Genomic DNA, 23,492 nt, shown 5'->3' with positions numbered 1-23,492 from the left:
CGAGAGTGCAAACTACCTATGTGGGCATCTAAATCGTCGTAACGATGAGCCAGCTGGCCGACTGCACTGCGGAGACCCGCAAATTCACTTTCCTGCTGTCCCACCATTCGTCCTTGGATAGCCAAAGCTTTATAAATGTTTTCTGTGTCCGCATAATCCATCCATCTTCTGTACCGCTTCTCCTCACTAGGGTCGTGGGGTGTGCTGGAGCCTATCCCAGCTATCTTTGGGCAGTAGGCGGGGGACACCCTGAACTGGTGGCCAGCCAATTGCAGGGCACACAGAGATGAACAACCATCCGCGTTCACACTCATACCTAGGGGGAATTTAGAGTGTTCAATCGGCCTGCCATGCATGTTTTTGGAATGTGGGAGGAAACCGGAGTACCCGGAGGAAACCCACGCAAGCACGGGGAGAACATGCAAACTCCACACAGGATGGCCGGTGTCGGGATCGAACCCACGCCCGATGCTGTCTCTCACTGTGAGGCCATCGTGCTAACCAGTCAGCCACCGTGCCGCCCGTCCGCAGAATCCATGGTCGGATAATTTTCTAAGGTCTCCTAGAATTTCTGGAAAATATCAGGATTCTTAAACGCAGACACAGAAAATCAATTTCACAAAAGGTAATTATTTTACAAAAAAATAAATCAGGTGCGAGACCGACAAAGTACAACAAATGACGCTGGTGGAAAACACACCAGGAAAATAACGAGGTAAACAAAAAAAACGCTTGCAAAAAGCAAGGAGCAAAAAACGTAACGAAAATCGCTTCCCTCGGAAGGACAAGTAATATCAATTCATGTGATCAGCAAGAACAAGATAAACAACTACAAACAATGAAATTACGGCAAGAACAAAGATCATGAAACACAGGAAGAAAAAACAAGACAAAAACTTGGCGACAAGAATGTGAGCAAGGGGAATTATCCAACTCCGAGTAGTTGGCATGGTTGCCCTTAAATAGTCCGTGGTTAATGATTGCAATGAACAACAGGTGCGTGCCTAAAAGGTGCGTGCGTCTCTCCAGCCAGTGATGACATGACCCGGAACGAAACGCTGGAGGGAAAAGACCCCCACTCCAGCTGGACAAAACAAAACAACACTAGGATATAATATGACATCGATGTGAAGAACATGATCATTTTTTCTTGATTATGATAGGCCAGCAGAGGCCTTGAAGGCCTTGACCGCTTAACACTGTGTGGCACCCACTGCACTTTCTCTGCAGTCTTCGTGTATTTTCTTGATTTTTCTTTATTGTATTTGTCATTATTTTAATCCTTTATATTTGCACTGGAGAGGGGTGCTCTCCAATCTTGTTGCACATTGAGTATAATGACATTAAAGGGCATTCTGATTCTGGAATCAAAAGCCCGCTCGCTCGTATGCATAACTATGAGATGCTAATTATGAAAAACAAACAACAAAAGCTTACTATGGCACTTTAAAAGAATAAAGGTAGGGCTGAAGTGATTATATCTTTGTATTTTTCTTTTAAGTTTTTCATTTTGTTTTGACTTTTTATTTCTAATTCAGTTAATATTAATTTGTTTTCAGAATGGAGTTGTTTTTTTTTTACTTTTAGTTTTTGGGAAAATTATTAGTTTTAGTTTTTATTAATTTTAGTTTTGTGTAATGTGGCGAATTTGTCAGGTGTGATTTCTTTTAAAGGTGTAACAAGTGTTGCTCATAAAAAACTAAAAAAAAGAGAACTTATTTTTAACATACCAACAATTATGCTGAATAACCATCAACAAATAAAACAACACTTCACTTAAACTTATGTGTAATCAGTCCAAAAATGCTGTGCATTAATGCTGCTTCTACAGTCAAAATGCAGATAAAACACACAACATACTGTAAATGTTGCTAAATTAAGTGTTTATAGTGTATGCACCCCTCTCAAATTTCCCCATTGTGGGACTAATAAAGGACATCTTTATCTTTATCTTTGTAATGCGATTTTTTGTGACACCAAACTAACGCATTTCAAAAGTTACTCCACTGTTAACGTGACCTATAACACATACAATTCAAATAAAAAATAAAAAAAAACCTTTTGAGAAGGGGAGTATAATAACCAACAGATTAATGACTGCACAAGTATGCAGTGCGCACGCAATCTTATAATTGTGTGAAGGCGGAGGCTCTTCCCGCATTTTTCAACCGATTCTCACTGTTCCAACTTCAATCTATTCCAAATATTCATGACAACGTGGCTTCCATTTTTCTCGCTGAAAAAAATTTACTGTTTCACCAAAATGTCGCTTTTTCCACCAAATTTTTCTCCATTCATTCTTAATGGTGCATTTAACATTTCTCATTTACATTGTGCCAATTTGATATTCAAGACATTCAACTGATTCAACTCAGATTGGGAAGTCTTTTTAACATGCCAAAAATTTCCACCCACCAAAAATTCACCATTTTTCACCATTTAACAACCAACCAAAATTTCCCCATTCATTCCAATGGGATTTCGCTTTTACAACTATTGCGATTCGTTTTCTCCTCTAACTTCTCCAATTTTCTTCCAGCATTGCCGAGAGCATCGTTTCACCCCCACACTGATATAATAGGTACCCACCGGTATGGGTCTCTTACCAAATTTGGTGCCACAAAAACAAATTTTTTTCCCACCAAAATTCCCCATTCATTTCCAATGGCAGACATTTGAGAATGCATTTACTTGACCATTTTTCATCCGATTCTCATTGTTGCAACTTCATTCTATTCCAAAATTTCACACCATGTGGGATTCCATTTTTCACGTTCCTATCTTTTTCACATTATTCACCATTTCACTTTATTCACCCACCAAAACCCCATTCATTTCAAATGGGGCATTTACTTAGAATTTCAACCCAGTCAGATAATTTATCCTGGTTTCTACATTGTGGGGTGGTTCAGCGTTTTAGCAGACATTTCCCAATTTGGCGGTTCTCGGTTCGATTTCCGACTGTTCAACATTTTTCACGAACATTCACTATGATTCAACATCATTCAATATTACTCACAATGATTCATCCAGCCATCATCTGTACCGCTTCTCCTCACTAGTGTCGCGGGGGGTGCTGGAGCCTATACCAGCTATCTTTGGGCAGGAGGCGGGGGACACCCTGAACTGGTTGCCAGCCAATTGCAGGGCACACAGAGACGAACAACCATCCGCGCTCACACTCATACCTAGGGGCAATTTAGAGTGTTCAATCGGCCTGCCATGCATGTTTTTGGAATGTGGGAGGAAACCGGAGTACCCGGAGGAAACCCACGCAGGCACGGGGAGAACATGCAAACTCCACACAGGATGGCCGGAGCTGGGATTGAACCCACGCCCGATGCTGTCTCTCACTGTGAGGCCATCGTGCTAACCAGTCGGCCACAGTGCCGCCCACAATGATTCAATATCATTAAATTTCATCCACTATGAGTCAAAATCATTCAACCGCATGCAATATCATTCGCATCCTTCAACTAAAATGTATTCAGCTTCTCAGCCTTCACACGCAATTTCTCTAGAAATTGCATTCTCTAGTTGGGAATATAGCCTTGTTTATAATTGTTTCTAGTCTCAGCAAAAGAAAAACAGGCCCAAAGAATGATGCTGTCACTAGCATGCTTCAGGTAAGGTGCTGTTCAGTGAGGAGTAGTGTTGAGTTTGTGCCCGACATACCTTCACGAAATATGGCCAAAAGGTTCAAGCCATGGATTCATCAGCCTGTACATTTCCCATGTATTAGGGAAATTTTATTGTGGCCGTTAATGGTAGAAATTATCACGGTCTAATATATCAATTATAAAAACCTGGAAATTGAACAGGAGACCTCATTGTCAACATGTTAGGACCCGTAGGATGTCGAGCTGCCGTACAACTGTCGGAAATCCGGTAGCTCACAATTTACAGTTTAAATGATCACAAATATTATAAAAATAAAATAAAAAATAAAAATTTCTAGAAAGACGAAAACAAATAATATTTCCCAACGATTATCATTTGTTTTAGTTAGTTTTGTGAAAGACAATGTTTTGGTTCGTTTTTTTTTCGTTAACAAAATTTTTTTTTTATTTAATTTTTCGTTATTTTGTTCATACAAGTCATACAAGTGTAGTGGTACATTTGCCTGACTTGCAGGCAGCGTGGGTTCCGTCCCACTCTGTGAGAGTGTCTGTCTATGCTCTCCGATAGGCACTTTGGCATTAAGCCATAGACTCCGCAGAGCGGCTTCTTCAACATTTGCAGCGACAAAGTTACTGACAAGTTCAACAAGTAGCAGAATAATGAAACTATTAAGACTTGTAAGACACTTGAATTACGCCCACAGTGCTGTTCAGATTGCCTGTGGGTTGGTCAACTTATACCAAGAATGTTAATTGATCTATTTATTGGGATTTATTAAAATTTCTTTTTTAATTTTTTTTTTATTCTGATACCATAGGCCCGTTCTTAATGGTGGGTCTGTCTATGCCTCACAAAAAAAAACCCTTCAGTTTCACTGAAAAAATATGCAGGACTGTTGCGCACCAACATTGACATATATTATTTTTAGTAAGGTCATGAGCTTTTGCAGATGCGATTGTTCATAAGTCAAAGAAAATCACACGTTTGTTTCCTTATATTTTTAATAATTAATTACTGATGAGGCGGCACGGTGGACGACTGGTTAGCCCGATGGCCTCACAGTGAGAGACAGCATCGGGCGTGGGTTCGATCCCGGCTCCGGCCATCCTGTGTGGAGTTTGCATGTTCGCCCCGTGCTAGCGTGGGTTTCCCCCGGGTACTCACTTTTCCTCCCACATTCCAAACACATGCATGGCAGGCCGATTGAACACTCTAAATTGCCCCTAAGTATGAGTGTGAGCGTGGATGGTTGTTCGTCTCTGTGTGCCCTGCAATTGGCTGGCCACCAGTTCAGGGTGTCCCCCGCCTACTACCCGAAGATAGCTGGGATAGGCTCCAGCACCCCCCGCGACCCTAGTGAGGAGAAACGGTAAAGAAGATGAATTACTGATGAAAAACTCAGCAGAAGTATTTCACAGCACAAAAATAGCTACTATGATGATCTAATTAAATATGACATTTTAGACAAATATATTTTTAGAGATTCGTGCTTCGAGTGGAGGTGGGGTTGAGTTTAAAAAAAACATTGTTTGGCTGGCATGGCCCCCTACAGCACTGTGATTTTCATAGAGTGTCGTGGCACAATAGTGTGCCGTGAGAGTTCTTAAAATGTACCGTGGGAAATGATCAAAATTCACTTATAATGACAGAAAGAATAAATAAATGATCTATTTGAAAGTATAACTTTTTGCAATATTGGTTTGGTCGTGTGCTGTGAGATTTTCAGAACCTAAAATATGTGCCTTGGCTCACTAAAGGTTGGGAATCACTACCCCCGGCGACAGGTGTGGTTGTGTGTCACAGGATGATGTGATGATGATGATTTAAGAACTGTCAAATACATCACACTGGATTAAACACTGGTGTGATAAAGCTATGAAGGAATGAATGCACAGTATGATAGCATAGCATAGTGATACGATTGTATACAGTATAAGACAATGTGATAGCATAGCATAGTGATCCGATTGTATACAGTATAAGACAATGAGTATGGCATGCAATGTTGGAGTCAAGGTGTTAAATCATCCTTGTATAGTTTTTAAATGACTGATTTCAAATATTTATTTTAAATCACTGACATGAAGGACAATGTCACAAATGAGGATAAACAGCATCTCAGTGGTTGATGAGTGTTAAAATCACAAATATTAAGAAATATTATGAAAGAAAACATTTGACAACTCACAAAGAAAACATCCATGACATGATTCAGTGTTCAGTACTTTTAGTAATCTATTCTTTTCGTGCTGCATTCTTTGTCTAAGTGTGTACCAAAACTCATTTGTTTCCTTTTCTGTTCAAAAGTTGATTCTTATTTGTTTCTTTTGTATTTTATTTTACATCTGCTGGTGGGTCCCTCCAGCGGCGCTGGGAGGAAGTGAAGCACTGCCGCCCTGTTGGACATCCACAAATCCCATCCTCTGCCTCCTCTTCCTCTGCTCAGTCATCTACACACACACACACACACACATGCGCACACACACGCACCCCCACACACACACATGCACAGTCAGTAGAGATATGATGAAGTGCACTTATGCCGTCTGCAACCACAAATAAAGATGGCTGCTGCTCCCTCACTTCATACATTTGTTTTTACAGTCTGTGTGCTTTTCTAGTTTTGTATGGCATTATTTTTCAGTTTACCAATTTCTCGTCATTTCTTTTTTCAAAATAGCCTATACCTGATGATTTTTGCACATTTTCATAGGCTTATTTTCTAAATAGTCTTGTGTACCTTTTAAATGGTCAATGTCTTGTTTTTCATAGTTGTTTTTCTATATTATTATTAGGGCTGTCCAAATTAAAGCATTAACTCAGGTGATTAATCAAAATAAATTCACTCAGTTAGATATAATAACTCAATTAACTCAGTTTGATTTACTTCAAAAATAATATGCATACTTTGCAAATATTGTGCCATATTAGCTGTACATCTTTAGCAAGTCTCAGAACAAAACACTGTTCAAGTTACCACTGCGCCTTGCAAACCAACACTACTGGAATGTGGCGCTTGTGGGCAGTGTTGGCAAATGTTTCGAAGACAAATGCCTGAAACGAAAGCTATTAGAACAGTGCTTGAATTAAATATACTTCATATTTGGTGGTTTTGCATCAATTCCAAGATATTATTCAAGTAAATATCTGTTACAAGCTTTGCAAAAAATGTGATTAATCGCGATTAATCATGGAATATTTTGTGATTAATTAGTTAAAAAAATTAATCACTTGACAGCACTAATTATTATCAAACTATCTGTATTATTTTTACAATTTTAGTGTGTGTTTTGAAATAGTATACATGTTGAATTTTTTTAAGTCCGTTTTTTATAATTGTCAGTTTTTTTAAATAATATTTTTTTAATCTAGAGTTTTAAAATTATGTATAAAAAACAATTTTCCTTTTTTTTTTTTTTTTTTACCCTCGATGGGATTTTCAAATCCAGTTGTACATGGGCAAGGTAAGTCTTTCAGTTACTTTGTACTTAACACGTTAGGTTAGCGTTAGTACACGTTGGCACATCAGAATCAGAATCAGAATGCCCTTTATTGTCATTATACTCAGTGTACAATGAGATTGGAGAGCTTCCCCTCTTCAGTGCATACATGTAATCTTTTACATACAAATATACAGCAAGGTAATGGATGGATGGTTGGATGGATAAAATATGCATAATAAAAAAAAGTCTTGAAAAAGTTACACATATTGCACATTGTGTTGGAGAAGAGACATATTGCCTGCAGAACACGTTCTACAATGATGTTATGGCAAAGCTAGTTGTGTGTGAGAGTCACTGGCTGTGCATTTCACACCAGGGCTTTCAGTGAAGTCCTACTTAGTCCTACTTGAATAAATCCCCCCCATAATACCATCATTTATGACACCACGGCTGGACAAATAATATACAGACAGACACTTACACAGTACTGAGTGTTGGACAACTTAGCTTCTCTTGAAAGGTCCATCTTGAAAATGATCTGTGTATCTGCAATTAAATCCACACTTTTCCCTCCTTCGGCCATTAAGGTTAAAAAAAAGCAAGAATATATTTTAGATTTTCGAATGGTCGCCAGTTATGACTTTTGGGTATGCCCTCTCACGAGTGAATATCTAATCACCTTCAGCGTAATGCCACCAAGAAGGCTCTCTGTAATCAACTTGTGATCTGATTGGCTATTGCAACTGTCTATCAAATCTGAAAGCTCATTGACTTTGTACCAGTGCGTGCTACTGGTATTGTGAAACCTGCCTGGCAACACGAGCTTGCGGAATTCTGATTGGATAAAAACTCTCACCAAAAAATACAACTCTAGGATATAATATGACAAATGACAATGTGAATATGATAATTTTTTTCTTGATTATGTTCGGCCAGCAGAGAAGGCTATGACAGCCCACTACAGGTGAGAGTCCAGCATGGAGATGGCTCTGTTTGTCCTTGATTTAATGCACCTAAAGTGCTTGCCAGAGGGCAACAGGTCAAAGGCCTGTGAGCTTGGATGTGTATTGTCCTTAGTAATCTTCTGAGCTCTGCTGAGGCACCGGGTGGTGTGGATGTCCGACAGGGAGGGGAGACGGCCGCTGTTTTGACTGTCCTCTGAAGCCTCACCCTGTCTCAGTACAGCTGATGTACCTGGAGGAGATGTTTTATTGCATGATTTGCGCGGAATTCCGTAGGTGGAGTTGCATTTGTTTTCCGGGGGTATTTTGTCTTTTGGATGCACCAAAATCTGGCGGAGAGTTGTGTATGGTTTGACCGGTGTGTTAATATTGTATGTTCTCATTGTTCTTTGGATATGTTCCATAATTCCCCTACAAGGTTAAAGGAGTGGAAGAGTTGAAACCTGGCTAGTTTTATTCGATGTCCTGCATCTTGTGTCACTGTTATTCTGTGGAATGCTGAGTGTGTGGCTGGTGAAGCTGAACAAAGAAAGTGAAAGAATGTGAAGGTTTGGGAGGTTTTAGGTTGGTGCCTGGCGCAGACAGACACCTCGAGGGGGAAGGGGTCGACAAGAAACTGGACCCTTCAACCACAAGCAGGAGGAGCCACCACTTTAAGAAAGACCAAGAAAAGCAAGCTAAAGTTAACTGCAGCGTACACATAGCCAATAGAATCATGCCAGGATGCCTTTGTCTCTGTGTCATTTGCATATTGTGTCTATAAATTAATGCTGAACAGCGGAGACAAAGAGAGCTGTATTGAGAGGGACCCAACCCCAAGTTGTAGATTTGTGTGTTAGGAATAAATCCACTCGTGTGTGAAAATGCCGGCTTCCTGATACCTTTCTATTGCAGAACGAGCGCGCCTATTGTTGGATGAGTGAGAGTTGGGTAAAGTCACAAATTGGAGTCAGATTATTAATTTGAGTTTACATTGGTTTAAAATTAAATTCTAACATTGATTTAAAGATAAATTCCAACAAGGTGGACGGACAGAGGGGGCTGACTTGATACTGTCTGCTATAAATGATTCAGTCAAAACACAGATAACAATAAGAAGACAAAATGAACTTAATACAACTAAAAATGATTTTTGATCAGCAATCGCCGGTATACTTTGGGAATTACGTCACTTGCGGAATCATGAGCTGCCAGTCGCCATTGTAATCCATTCTTATTGTCCAGTGAGCTGCTAAACTGACATTTTTTGCATTTTTGGCAAAATGCCTCAGTTCTGTGTGGCAATGCATTGTACGCATTCTGGAAAGCATCTGTTTGGGTGGCCAAAACAAAAAAATAGGGCACGTAAATGGAGCAATTACGCTCTGGCAAATAGAAGGGATTTCAAGCCAGTGTCGATGAGTGTTCTTTGCTACAAGCACTTCATCTCTGCTTTCTCAACCGTTTGTGTGATTACAATCCATGTTTAAAAAATGTGTGGTGTGTTGCGTGTATTGTGACAGCTTGATGACTGACGGCTGTGATCGCAGCACATGTGTGGGTGTGTGCTTGGGTGTGGGGGTGTGTGTGTGTGTGTGTGTGCGTGTACGTGTTGTGAACAATGTCACCGCGTTTCCTTTTTTCAGACCAAAACCTTTTTTTCTGGTGGAGAGCAAAAAACTCCACGCTGACATGTCTTAAAACATCTGATCGGGTTGGGGAACCTTCAAATTAAGGCTCCCCGATGCAATCAAAACAGCGCTCGTCCCGTCACACGGAAGTGTGACAGCTCTGACGAAGACTGAAGTGACGGCCGAAATTATCAGCGAGTCAAGGGTTTTTTTGCTTTAACACCAGAAAAAAAGTTTATCTGAAAAAAGAAAACTTGAAACTGATTGGAAAAAGAAGACAAGATGAAGGCCATAACCCGACATATTTTACCATTCATCCAGTCTCAATCGGTCTTGACTCCACTCCATGTCCGGTCGTTTAGGCACAATATTTTCATTATCCTGAGCATTTGGCTTGTACAAGCATGGTCCAACGAACAGAATATCAATGAGCCCCTCTTCCTCCAACTCGTCAAATACCTGGATACCCTCAGATATAATAGTTTCTGACTGGCTTAATACAGTCTATATCTGACTTCTGCCATAAATCCCTTGGTATGATGTCACACTTCCGGTTTGTCGCTCGGCAGAATCTAACTTCAGAAAAACTATTATTTTGTCAAATATACCAAATAAAATTTTTTTAAAAAAATAATGCTTTATTATTTGTATTGTGTGTAGTTACTTTATTTTATTACTGACACAAATAGATTTGATTTGCCATTTTCTGAACTTACCTCAAACAAGCACTTCAAGTCATGGCACATTCTATGTGTGCCTTTCATTTGAGAAGCAATTGATTGGGATTTATTGATCTTTTTTCTTTTGTTTACTTGTTCACAAATCTGGTTGAGTGTTTTTTTACAATATCAATAATATTTTCTTGTGTTTTTTCTTGTTTTCCAAAACAGTCAACAATGACTTAGGGAATTATGCTAGTTGGCAGGCGTTTCATTAAAGTTAGAGCTTGGACTCTCACTCAAAATTCCCGTTATTTTATCGTATTGACGGCAGTGAATGAGCTCCGGTTGGATCCGAAATTCCTGCTTCTAACTATGGAAATGCTTTATTTTTAAAACTTTAAAATCTTAATTAGAATCCTTCATCACATTGGGACCAAAGGTAGAATACTGGTTATATTACGCCTTTGGGTTCCCTTAATTTGTAGCAGTGAGAGGCGGCATCAAACTAACAACATACCGTATGTCACACATTTGTACAATGACTAATACTTCTTTATCTTCTTCTCGCATTTATTTCTTATACTTTGTTTTAGCGGTTGGCAAATACTTGTGCTGCATTATCGCCACTTTCTTTTGAATTGTGCATCCGACACAACACGGCTTTATTATTTACATGCACTAAAAGCTGTAATGACTGAAGGACACCCGTGACTGGAAGAATGATAAAATATATTGGTTGGGGTTATTAGCTTTGCGTTGCTGTTTTAAATTCGATGCTCTGGCCTTCAATGATGTACGGAGAGATTACCAACTTGGGCCATTTATTCTGCTAGTTCTGACACCACACGTTATAGTGGGTTGGGTTCCAACATTGTTATTGTTAAGGTATTCAAGTTATATATACACAACTACTTTACACCCGCCTGCTGGTTCTTTTTCTTTCTCACCATTCTTCTTCAGCGCATGTGCACTCCGCGTACAAACATCACAGCCGTCAGTCACACACAAGCTGTCACAATACACACAACACACCACAAGTTTTTCAAAATGGATTGTAATCACCTCTACCTTTTTGCGAACACTTTATCAACTGCAAAACGGTTGAGAAAACAGGGATCTTTGAAGTGCTTGTGGCAAAGAACACTCGTAAAACACTGGCTTGAAATTCACTCTTTGCCAGAGCGAAATTGGTCCATTTGTGTGCCCTATTTTTTTGGTTCACTCAAACAGATGCTTGCCAGAATCCGAACAATTTATCACCACACAGCCCCGAGGCAATTTGCCGGATAATGCAACAACAATGGTATTTGAGCAGCTCACCGGACAATCAACAATATGGTACAATGGCAACTCGCCGTTCTGTGAAGGATGTCATTCCCGAAGAATATTGGCGATTGCAGAACAAAATATTTTTTGTTGTTAGGGCATTGCGATGGGTCTGACTATGAATCTAGGACGTATTCAAAATACGGGTGGTAAATTTTACTTCAACTTGGTCTTTAAGCTCAAGTTGCTCAATGACACGTCAGAAGTTTTCTTCCGTGCTCTGCTGTGCTCAGCCCCTCTCTGTTGTTACTTTGTATCTCTGTATATAAAAACTTTTTACTTTGTGTCATGCCTGGTTCACAGTATGTTCTGACTAGTCATGGACCCAGCAGACTCAGACATGACCCCCAAGCCCTGCACGCTCATGAAAAATTGCTTGGCCTTTTTGTTGAGGGACACAAAAACATCCAGTGAACCTTGTCAGCACTTTAACTTGGCTTTCACTGTCTCCTCTCCCAATGATACGTCTCTCTTCAGGTGTTTGTAGACTCAGGGACAGACGGAAATTTTATTGATCGAGATTTTGTGGCTAATGCCAATTTCTCCCTGACCAAGTTGGACACACCTCACCAATCAGTGCCATTGAGGGAAGCCCGCTAGAAACTGTTACATACCAGACGTTTTCCCTTTCCCTTACTATTTGGGTAGCCATCAGGAGCATATCAAGTTTTTGGTCATCTCTTCTCCTTCCTGTCTTGTTCTCCGGCTACCCTGGTTGAAACTTCATAACTCGCACATAAATGAGGTGTCTACGTCTATTATTTACAGTATTTTCACGGCCATAGGGCTCACAGAGTTAAAGGGCGCAGTCTCAGTTGTGTGTGCTATTTCTGTATTTAACACATTCACTGGGCACACCGCTCAATCAGGCGCAAGCTAGCTCGCGCACGCTAGCTCGCGCACGCTAGCTTGCGCATTCATAACACAAACAGAAAGAAAAATAACACAAAAAGAGTACGGCAAAGAATTCTGGGAGTCTTTCAGTCTCAGCCAATCAGATGGCTTGTTAGAGAGATGTCGTGAGTGGTGTGCTTGAGTTTGTTCTCTAAACCTGTGATGTTTCTTTGATCGGCACGGTAAATTTGATTTTATGGAGGTGATTGTACACTATTATACTTTTACTGGTTGAAGTGGACAAGAGTAGCAATGTGCATTTGCATTTTTCTGGCTATCGGTTGCCGTTTTACCTCACTTGGCTCCCTGCTGTGACGTAGACCGCTGAAACCAGAAAAAAAAAACAAGCAAGCTCCAAAAGGGGGTGTGCCAATTTGTCGTAAATCTCATCACCCATAAAAAAAGTCCTTTAGGGGGGGCATTTAAGTAGAAATGCTATTTTTACATGCATGCAATGTTAACGTCAATCAAGCGTCCCTTTAACGACTTTTCACATTTTTCTTATTCTTCTTTCTTCGCTTTTTCAAGTACACCAAACAGACCAGTTTGTCCCAAACACCCCCTTCAACTTGTAGTTCCACGGGGCAATTAAGTCAACAAGCACCATGCTACATGTAGAGCCAAGTCGATGTGCATACGTTGATGGAAGAGGAGAGATCAACAGATCGCTAATCGTTGTTGAATTCGTCTCTGAGTGACGAGTTCAGTTGAGGCTGCTGAGATGGTACTGCTGGGTAGGCAGGTGGTGACGAAAATCATTGCAGAAGATTCGGCAGCCTGAGGTGGTTATTCAAGTTTTTACAAAAGTTTTAGACTGACCACACAGCAGTAAAACTGACTGACAATGGGGGAGCCTGGCGTGTTGATGGGGAATTTGGCCAGCTGTTCATTTTGGATATGGAAGAGGAGGACTTTGTGGATGAGGACTCATCAAAAAATAACATAAATACATTGTTAAATACCATATTCTCATGACCATAAGGTGCACTTTAAAGTCCCAAATCTCCTCCAAAACAGACGGGTCAGCCTATAATGCGCTTTGAGTATGGACCGAGATACTTAGATCACGCGAGTAACTCTCTTGACCAACCCATCTGACCAGCTGAGGGCATTTCAAGGCACATGTTAGCACCCTCTGTCTGTAAAGACAGAGTCTATCAAGTTATTGGTCATGGTTGGAAACAGATCTGTGGTCAGTTGACAACATAGCCGTATGTACGTGTGGGAGAAAGCTGGATAAAAGGGCAGCTGTCCACGATGCACACCACTCACGACATTTCTCTTACCAATCTGAATGGCTGAGACTGAAGGACTGCCAGAATGCTTTAGAGCACTTGATACATGTTTTGTGTTTTCATATTTATTTTTTCCTTGTTTTGGTCATTTTATTGTTTTCTAGTATTGTGTTCGGTTGATGTTGGGTGATAGTTTTGGTTTTGATTTAAAAGCGTGACTGTAAGGAGTGTGGTGACTAGTGAGATCCCTCCACAGACATTCTGTGATCATGTATGTTAATGGCAATGTGTCTGACTCATTGCTGGTTGCTTGTCACAATACATTTGTCTTTTTAAAGCTGCTTTAATTAAAACATGTGCCAGCAAGCTTGCTGGCTATTGTTATATGTCTTGTCATACCAGCACTCAATAATGTGGTGCGCTCTTTGTATGTGCTTAATACAGAAAAGGCACACACAATGAAGACTGCACCCTTTAATACGATGCGCCCTATGTTTGTGAAAATACAGTACTTCAATAAAGTACAACCGAACTCAGTTTTGCTCCCGCGGCCTTTTTAAAAACATACGCTAGCATTCATGCTAGCTATGTTTTATCATGCATGCATGCTAAGATAAGGTATATTTTAACATGTCTGCACCCAATAATATGGTGCCCCGTATGTATGTGTATGAAGAGGTGAGACAGCAGCGTACGTTCAAGCCTGTCTGTATTTCCTTATTCTGACAATACCTCAATTCCTATAACGCCAAAAGTGCGTACTTAGTTGCATTGGGCATGCTCACGGAGAAGAAGAATGAAGGAAGGAGATGAATAATAAGATGGAGAGGAATAAGACCCTAATAAGACCATTATAAGGTAAGCGGATTTGAATAGTATATAAGCCAGCTAATGATGTTTAAATAAACTTCTGCCGTTAACAACACCCCCGCAGCATCATCACGCATGGACACTTTTAATAAATTTTTTTGGTGGTTGAGAGGGGGCGGAATGGGGTTGGGGGCCGACAATTTTTATGGCCCTGCCGGGACGTGACCTCAGACGGAAGGAGACGCGCGCACCTGTCTTCGGCTGCTCATCTGTTGTCCGCCTTCATCCACTGGGCGCGTAAATGCAACTATGGTTTCGTGCACCACCACATGCAACACTTGCACCCTTCTCATGGTAAGACTTTCCCTGCTAGAGGGACGTGTCCGCCAGCTAGAGCAGAGTAATGTGGTAAGTGTAAATGTGGCGGACACGACTGTTAGCACGGGTTGTAGCCAACCTGCTAGTCTGGTTAGCATTGGCCGTAAACAACTTGCTTATCGCGGTGAGCCTGTTAAGACACATAGCAGTTCCAGTCCACCTCGGTCTTCTGGCTCCCGCACTTTAGTTAGAGGTGACTCCATTACCCGCAACATTAAGCTTGAAAATACAGCCACAGTAATGTGTATTCCTGGGGCCAGAGCACCCGACATTGAAGCTATTCTTATGGAGCTGGCACGCAATAGACCTAGACACCAGCGCAGTGCAAGCAAAGCTAGCTATTCAGATATAGTGATACACATCGGCTCCAATGATACGAGGATGAGGCAATCAGAGATCACAAAGAAAAACATTGCAAGGACTTGTGATCTCGCCAGAAAGTTGAGTTGGCATCGAGTAATTGTCTATGGCCCCCTGCCTGTGAGAGGCAATGATGAGAGGTTTAGCAGATTATTCTCACTTAATCGGATAGCTGGCTAGCTTTTGTAGTAAGCAGGGGACTGCAGTTCGTAGATAATTGGCCTTCATTTTGGGGCCGACCTGACCTGCTGAAGATGGACGGCCTTCACCCTAAATGGGAAGGCGCCATCATTCTTTCTAGAAACATAGATTATTGTTTGAGCCTTCCATGACAGTTCATATCAGAGCAGGTTGGGTTGCAGGCGAATAGTGAGCCTGCACGGAAGGGTTTGGAGTCACATAGCTTTTTTTCTAGGTTAGAGCGCTACACACCATACGCTGTTGCATCACATATTGATACAATTTCTACTGAGGTGGCAATACATGATGGGTTTAAGCATTCCTCCTCAGTCGGTCTTATCGACGACGAGGCGTTCTCTCAGAATAATAGCACTCGAAAGCTGATAAATAACTATCGGATTCCGACCGTCGTAATTTCTCGCCACATTTATAGTTGCTCGAGGTTTCAATCCGGGACCGAGGCAACGCAATCTTATTAATTTGAAGTTATCATTATGCGATCCACAGCCGAGCTAGCGTTTTATCTTGCTGTTCTTTATCGTCCCCCTGGCTCGTACTCGGGGTTTTTAGATGAATTTTCTCAATTCATGGCTGATTTGGTAACTCATGCAGATAATATAATTACCATGGGCGACTTCAACATTCATATGAATCTCCCGTCCGAACCACTTACCATGGCGTTGCAAACAATAATTGATACTTTTGGCTTCACGCAAATAATAGGTGAAGCGACGCACACAAATGGTAATACGTTAGATTTGGTATTAACCCGAGGCTTAGCATCCTCAAAAATAATAGTATTACCAAATACTACTGCTATATCTGACCATTACGTTATTAAATTTGAAGTCTTGGCTCATTGCCATCGTTCTGACCACAATCAAAGCTATAGCAGCCGCAATATTAGCTCCTCAACCACCGCTGCGCTCTCTGAGCTACTCCTTTTAGCAACCGCTTTGTTTCCTAATTATATTGGTACGATTGATGATCTCACAAATAACTTTAATGTCGCTCTGTTAAATGCGCTTGCCTCCGTAGCACCTTTAAAAACTGAAACTCATCCAAAGAGACTTAGTCCGTGGTTTACAGAGGAAACGCGCATACTTGAACTATCATGTAGGAAGCTTGAGCGCAAATGCCGTGCAACCAAACTTGAGGTTTTCTGTCAGGAATGGTGCGATAGTTTACTTCGATACAAGGAAACACTCGATTTAGCCAAAACTAATTATTTCTCAAGGTTAATAGTCTTACATAAAAACAACCCTAAATATTTATTTGATACCGTAGCAATGCGAACACAACAGCAGCCAACCTCGGATAGCTATTCCGATTCAAAATTGGTTAGTGCAGCAAAACCGACAACTTGTGTGCTCGATCCGCGTCCTGGCAAACTAATTATGAACTGTTTACGACCCTAAGACCGTCTGTTTTAAATATGACTAATCTATCGTCTACCACAGGTATAGTACCAGCAGCTTTTAGGACCGCCGTTATCCGACTGCTACTTAAGCAACCAAACCTCGACTCAGAGAGTCTCAACAACTATAGGCCTGTTTCAAATCTTCCGTTTATTGCAAAAATTCTTGAAAAAGTCGTAGCGCAACAACTTAATGTATATATGACTGCTAATAATCAATTTGAAGCTTTCCAATCAGGTTTTAGAGCCGACCATTCTACTGCTAAAGTTACTAATGATCTTCTCATAGCTATGGACGCCGACACCTCATCAATATTACTCTTACTCGATCTTAGCGCCGCTTTTGACACCGTTGATCATATTATTAAAACGCCTTGAAACGTGTATTGGCATTTCAGGCTCAGCGCTCTCTTGGTTAAATTCTTATCTGTCAGAGAGGACGCACCGTGTAATTCATGGCAATGCAACTTCTGATCTTTGTAAGATCACATGTGGAGTTCTGCAGGGATCGGTACTTGGACCTCTATTGTTTCGCATCTACATGCTACCGCTGGGTGACATTATACGTAAATATAACATTAGTTTTCATTGTTATGCTGATGATACGCAACTATATATGCCGCTGGGTATAACATATCCGCGTAATTGCTATAAATTAGAGGCATGCCTTGCCGAGATTAAACAATGGATGTCTTTCAATTTTTTGCATCTTAACTCCACTGAAGTCATCTTCCTGCAGCACTTCATTCAATTGACTCTCACATTATCTCATCTATTATTGCATAGCATCATTGTATGTGTGAAATGTTGCCCAGTTGGCATCCATTGCAGCATGGTCATCCTGGAAGGGGGATTCCCCCATCTGTGGTCCCTTCTCAAGGTTTCTCACTTTTCCCCTAATGAGGTTTTTTGAGTTTATCCTTGCCCTCCTGGGGGTTAAGATCGGGGATGTCGATTGTGGTTATGTAAAGCCCTTTGAGACTGTCTGTGATTAAGGGCTATACAAATAAAATTGACTTGACTTGACATAAAACCGAGATGCTGATCATTGGACCCGCACGTCATCGGCACCTTTTCAAAGACACCAGTCTGAGTATCGATAAATGTAATACTGTCCAAAAGGACTCAACAAAAAATCTTGGTGTTATATTTGACTGTCGTTTCAAATGCACATTAAAAATATAACTAGAACTGCGTTTTTTCATCTGCGCAATATTGCTAAAATCCGTCCAATTCTATCAACTAGTGACGCAGAAATCTTAATCCATGTGTTTGTTACGTCTCGCCTCGATCATTGTAACGTTATGCACTCAGGTCTCCCCATGTCTAGTATTAAAAGTCTGCAGTTAGTTCAAAATGCAGCAGCTAGCCTCCTGACTAGGACGAGAAAGTTCGATCATATTACCCCGATACTAGCCAATTTGCATAGGCTTCCGGTCCACTTGAGATGTGATTTTAAAGTTTTGCTACTTACCTATAACATATTGCACGGCCAAGCATCTTCTTATCTCGTTGACCCTGTGGTCATCCCGAAACCTTCGCTCACAAAATGCTGGTCTTTTAGTAATCCCGCAAGCCAAAAAGAAGTCCGCAGGTTCTAGAGCGTTCTCTATTCGAGCACCAATGCTTTGGAATGCACTACCCACAGCTATTTGAGGCGCCACCTCAGTAGAAATGTTCAAAACACGATTAAAGGCGCATTTATACACTTGTGCATTTAGTTGAACTATTTGTTGGCCTGTTTACTGCCGCTTCTTTTCTCTTTTCTGCCCACTCTCCGGCTGGGAGATTAGGTGACGATGACCCGCGAGAAAGTTTAAGGCATTGACCAACTGGGCAGGGACCTGTTTCACTGATGTCGTCTTCCTGCAGCGCCTAGTTTGATCAATTTATATACTTTAGCATCTAATCGAATCATTTGTTGGCCTGTTTACTGCCACTTCTTCTCTTTTCTGCTCCCTCTTCCCCTGCTTGGGAATTAGGTGATGGTGACCCGCTATGAAGATTACGGCACTGACCAACCGGGGAGGGACCTGCTCTGCCGAAGTCATCTTCATGCAGCGCCTCATCTGATTTATATATATATATATTTCAGCACTTAGTCGAATTACTTGTTGGCCTGTTTACTACCTCTGTTCTTTTTTTTTCTGTTTCCCGGCTTGGGAATTAGGTGATGGTGATTCACTTGGAAGTGGCTGTTCTGATTCTACACCAACTGACCGGCACAAGATATCGAAGGCTGACCTCATCCTCTGAGGTACTGCCATGGAGATTACGAGCCTGGACGACGACCCGCTCCACTTAAGTCATCTTCCTGCAGCACTTCATTTGATTGAGTCTTACATTATCTCAGCTAACATTGTATAGTATCATTTTACGTGTCAAATGTTGCCCACTTGGCATCCATTGCAGCCTGGTCATCCTGGAAGGGGGATTCCCCCATTTGTGGTCCCTTCTCAAGGTTTCTCACCTTTCCCCTAATGGGGTTTTGAGGTTTCCCTTGTCGATTGTGGTTATGTAAAGCCCCTTTGAGACTGTGATTAAGGGCTGTACAAATAAAATTGACTTGAAATGAATAAAGCCGGAGGGTCGAGGCTGTAACCGTACCGAGATAGTGGCTGGAGGCGGGGGACTGACCGACTGATTTTGTAAAATTGGTATTTTCTGTATGTTTTTTGGGATAACATTTTACAGCAAAAAGCAGAAAGAGTTTGCGTACATATTGTGAACCAGCCCCGTCCCTATGCCCGTGAATAGCGGGCCCACTATTATATTTTACAATACAGGGCAATTTTCTTTATTAAATACATTCAACAGAATTCAGAGTTTTTTCCAGGGGTTTGAAGGGATTAATGTAATTTCCATTTCTTTCACTGGGGAAGGAAGTAAATTCCTGAATCAAGGTACCACTTAATGCAATAAATCTTGTACACGTTGTTTGCATACCTGCTCTTTGAGCTCTGATAGCTGCGTGGTGAGCGTCATCACCACTTTCATGGTGGAGGCAAGCTTGTCCTGCAGCATCCTCATCTCGTTCTGCTCGCCGTCACCATCGGTGACTACCAGCGACATGGCCTGCATGCGGGGGAACCAATCCAGGTTGTTGTTCTGCAACGCAGCAGGTCTTCAGGAATGTAGTTGACATTTCAGGGGCATGACAAACATCTCTTTTACTTTTATCATCATGGCCACGTAGCTCTCGGGCCCCGTGTAGTCCGTCTTGTTCTTCTCACGCACCAGAACGATAAAGTACAAGTAGTTCCAGATGTTGTGCTCCAGCTTGATGTGCTCCTCGAATGATACAGTCTTGTTGTCAAACTTGTCTCGCTCCAGACCTTAACGCAAAAAGAACTACGTCACTTGTTGAAATGATTGAACATAGTGCTGCTTTTTTTAAAATTAGTTCCGTACCAGTGTTGTAAATCAAACGACTCATATCTCAACTAATTTAAATTAATGGATATCCATTAATGCATTTAAGACCACACAAAAAACTAACAAAAAAAACCGAAACAAAACAGGTACTAACATGCTTTTAACATAAGAATGGTAATTTTTTTTATTTTTAAAAACATATGCCGACACACTAATAAAAATATTTCTGTTAGTCCGTAGGAAACTGCTATGATGAAAAATAAGTTCATACATGTCTTCAGGCCTGTGTGATTAGCAAATGTAAGAAATCTTAAAGAGAAATTACTATGAGATTCTAGTTACAGCACCTTTTGTTGCCAAATTTGGACTACCAAATAAAGTCACATTGAACTATATTCTGTAAACACATCGACTAATGTTATGCTCGGAGCTCCCGCAGGACATAAATGATGACGGCGACACACAGAGCACAAACCCATAAATTGAGAAAAACATTCAATTTCTACGGGCTGCATTCTTGAAAAGATGAAGTATCACTTATTCTAATTACCCGCTAATTTACATTACACCATATGGATAGCGCTTTGCTACAGCTCTACTCTCTATAAATAAAGTTGTATTGTTTTGTATTCTATGATCACCATTCACTACGGGTTGACATTCATGCCAGGCTATGGTAGCTAGTTAAGCCCAAAAAGTCGAAAGTCTCCTGTAGTGTGGTTTGGTTTGCATTCAGATTTGTAGCAAACCGCAACATGTTAGGAAGAAGACCTCAAAAAGTGGGTCTCGCTCTAGTTGTTTGATCTGTACCACCATTCATTTGTATGTATTCGCACCAAAGGTCCGGACCAGCGCGGGAAACGAAGTCTTGTCCATTTAAAGTGGACCAAACAGTGCATGTGTGAATATACCCCTATTGGGGAGGCTGCTTTTACATTCAATACTCACCTATTTCTAAATAACCAGTCAACGTGTAATATTTTCCACACGAGTATTTTTGGATGAAGTTTCCCAGTATTTTGTTGCCCCTTTCGCGGGTTTTTGGGAGGCAAGCATCAAATTCAAAATGAGGGACAAAACTAAAGTTGACAGTTTAGACATGAACTATTTTTTTGTAGCGTATTCAACTGACTATATGTTGAAAAGCATGTTAGAAAATAATAGCGTTTTGTTTCATTTACATTTTAGACCATGACCCAACTTCATTGGAATCTGAAAATAGGGTACATGTTTAATTTGAATAAATCTGTAGTACGATTTTATGAACAGTGATCAAATAATGTACATTACTATTGTTTAATTGTGAGTAATATGATTGGTTGGACAGTGTGGACTGACAGCAGATGAAACAGGTGGTCTTCAGGATCTCCTCTTTCTTTTGCTTCTCGCTCCTAAGGTCAGCGAAGGTGTCGATGATGACCCCGAAGATGAGGTTGAGGACAATGATGATGACAATGAAGTAGAACAACAAGTCATAGATCACACGGGCAGGAAACAGCGGCTCCTACACACACGCACAAGCATAACAGGGGCAGGGACATGTAATAATGACTACCTTAAAACATTTTCCATTTTAGTTAACTGGTCTATGTACCACATTGATATTCTTTTTTGACGGGAGCCCTCAAAGAACCGGCATTGCGGTTTGTCTTCATGTCACCAAATATATGTGTTTTATCACACATGAATGTCAGCATGTGCAGTACAAGTCAAATATAGTTCATGAATGTGTGACATATTGAGTCTATCTGATCGGCCAGAAAAGCGACTACAATTGTATGGTGGAGGCGCAAAGTAACTTGTTGCAGCCAGCATGTGGCAGTGATGTTCTCCATGGGCACAATGCATATAAGAAGCGCGGTGCTCTTCCCATTGACATAATGTAAATAACCACTAAAGCAGCCTCGGTTGGTGGAGGATGTGCAGACCTAACCCTAACCCTAATCCGACCCATCTTGAACCAGGAGACCACAGAAATCTTTACCATTCACTTATATTGAGGTAACTGTGTTTGTTTAAAAAAAAAAAAGAAATCTTAGAATTCTTTCCCAGTTTTGACACAGATTGGTTTGTTAGAAAAATTAGATATGCAGTTATGATACCAGACACAAAACCTGGATATGACAATAGAAATCGCGGAGACATTTTATCGTGTCACAATGCAGGGAAGTGAATTAAAGGGAACTACATTATCACTGTAAATAACAAACCATTGGTGCAACATTAAAACTATGATGAAAATTAATAATGAGTTGGGTAAATGCAAATAACAATTACTATTGCGTTTGGAATAAATAAACTAACAACAAGCCCGTGATTTGTTGTGAAATGCGCTATATAAATAAAGTTGTATTGTATTGTATTATTAACTAAAAAAGTAATGCCCTCAAGGCATGCTGGATATGCCATCAAAATATACATAGCTATTTAAAACAGTTTCTGTCAAAAACATTTTGTATGCATTTCGTCAGGTTTCGTTCAATGTTGCAAATACTTGCAAAGATGCTTGCAAGACATTCCCAAACAGTAATTCTTTTGGCCATCAAATTTTGATTTAGACGTTCAAAATTTATTTGGCTGAATGTCAATATGATATCATATTAATTGGTGTAAGAAATTCACTGGTGAGGAGCATTTCTACATGCTGATTGGGTTTGGAGTTGAAACGTTGATAGCAACATATACAGGCAGATGTGAATTACAGATTTCTCTTGTATTTAATCGTGTGTAGGTCACACACCAGATCAGTATAATATAGATACCTACACATTTAGTGTGATATATTTTCGAAATTGACCTCTATGGAATTAACACAATGGGCAAACACCACGATTCTGAAATTAGGGCCACCCTTAGACGCCACCGGATCAAGCGTCTCTGGTGGTTGTGCATTAATTTCCGGGTAACGCGTAGTGGGGTGACATAACCCTTGACAGAAGAATCGCCACATCTTTAAAGTACAGTAATCCCTCGCTATATCGCGCTTCACCTATCGCTGCTTTGCAGATTTTTTTTACAGTGGTATTGTGCTCTGTATAGTGGCCCCTTGGATTTCGAATAAGGACGCAGAGAAATTCAAATGGCTGTCGATAATCTTTCATCTCTGAACAAGCATGTTGAGCATTCTGCACTTGAAAAACTACTGAACAACAGAAAAACACAAATAGTAATAGAAATAGTAGTTTCACAAATAATTCACAGATCAATCATGAACACAAC

General features: G+C 40.7%; 1 protein-coding gene and 1 pseudogene across 3 annotated transcripts in view; one reads left to right on the top strand and one right to left on the bottom strand.

The window, feature by feature from the left end:
- Positions 1 to 5,011: 5,011 nt before the first annotated feature.
- Positions 5,012 to 23,492, bottom strand: part of itpr3 (inositol 1,4,5-trisphosphate receptor, type 3) — a 340,721-nt gene continuing 322,240 nt past the window's right edge. For 2 of the 3 annotated variants that reach the window (XM_088289555.1, XM_088289556.1), the window contains exons 56-59: positions 21,612 to 21,777; positions 20,073 to 20,233; positions 19,845 to 20,006; positions 5,013 to 6,071 (exon numbers count right to left, since the gene is read on the bottom strand). In XM_088289555.1, coding sequence (XP_088145681.1) covers positions 5,961 to 6,071; positions 19,845 to 20,006; positions 20,073 to 20,233; positions 21,612 to 21,777 — 600 coding nt within the window. In that variant the 3' untranslated portion in view covers positions 5,013 to 5,960. Of the gene's footprint in view, positions 6,072 to 19,844; positions 20,007 to 20,072; positions 20,234 to 21,611; positions 21,778 to 23,492 lie in introns of all 3 variants that reach the window. The other variant, XM_088289554.1, reaches the window with a different exon arrangement.
- LOC148340966 (uncharacterized) lies at positions 15,976 to 18,554 on the top strand (annotated as a pseudogene).

Source organism: Idiotropiscis lumnitzeri, chromosome 3 (assembly GCF_059441095.1).
Source record: "Idiotropiscis lumnitzeri isolate Australia: NSW breed Sydney's pygmy pipehorse chromosome 3, RoL_Ilum_1.0, whole genome shotgun sequence".
Classification (NCBI taxonomy): domain Eukaryota; kingdom Metazoa; phylum Chordata; class Actinopteri; order Syngnathiformes; family Syngnathidae; genus Idiotropiscis; species Idiotropiscis lumnitzeri.
Note: the sequence above shows the minus strand (reverse complement) of the source record. Positions and strands in the feature narration are given on the sequence as shown.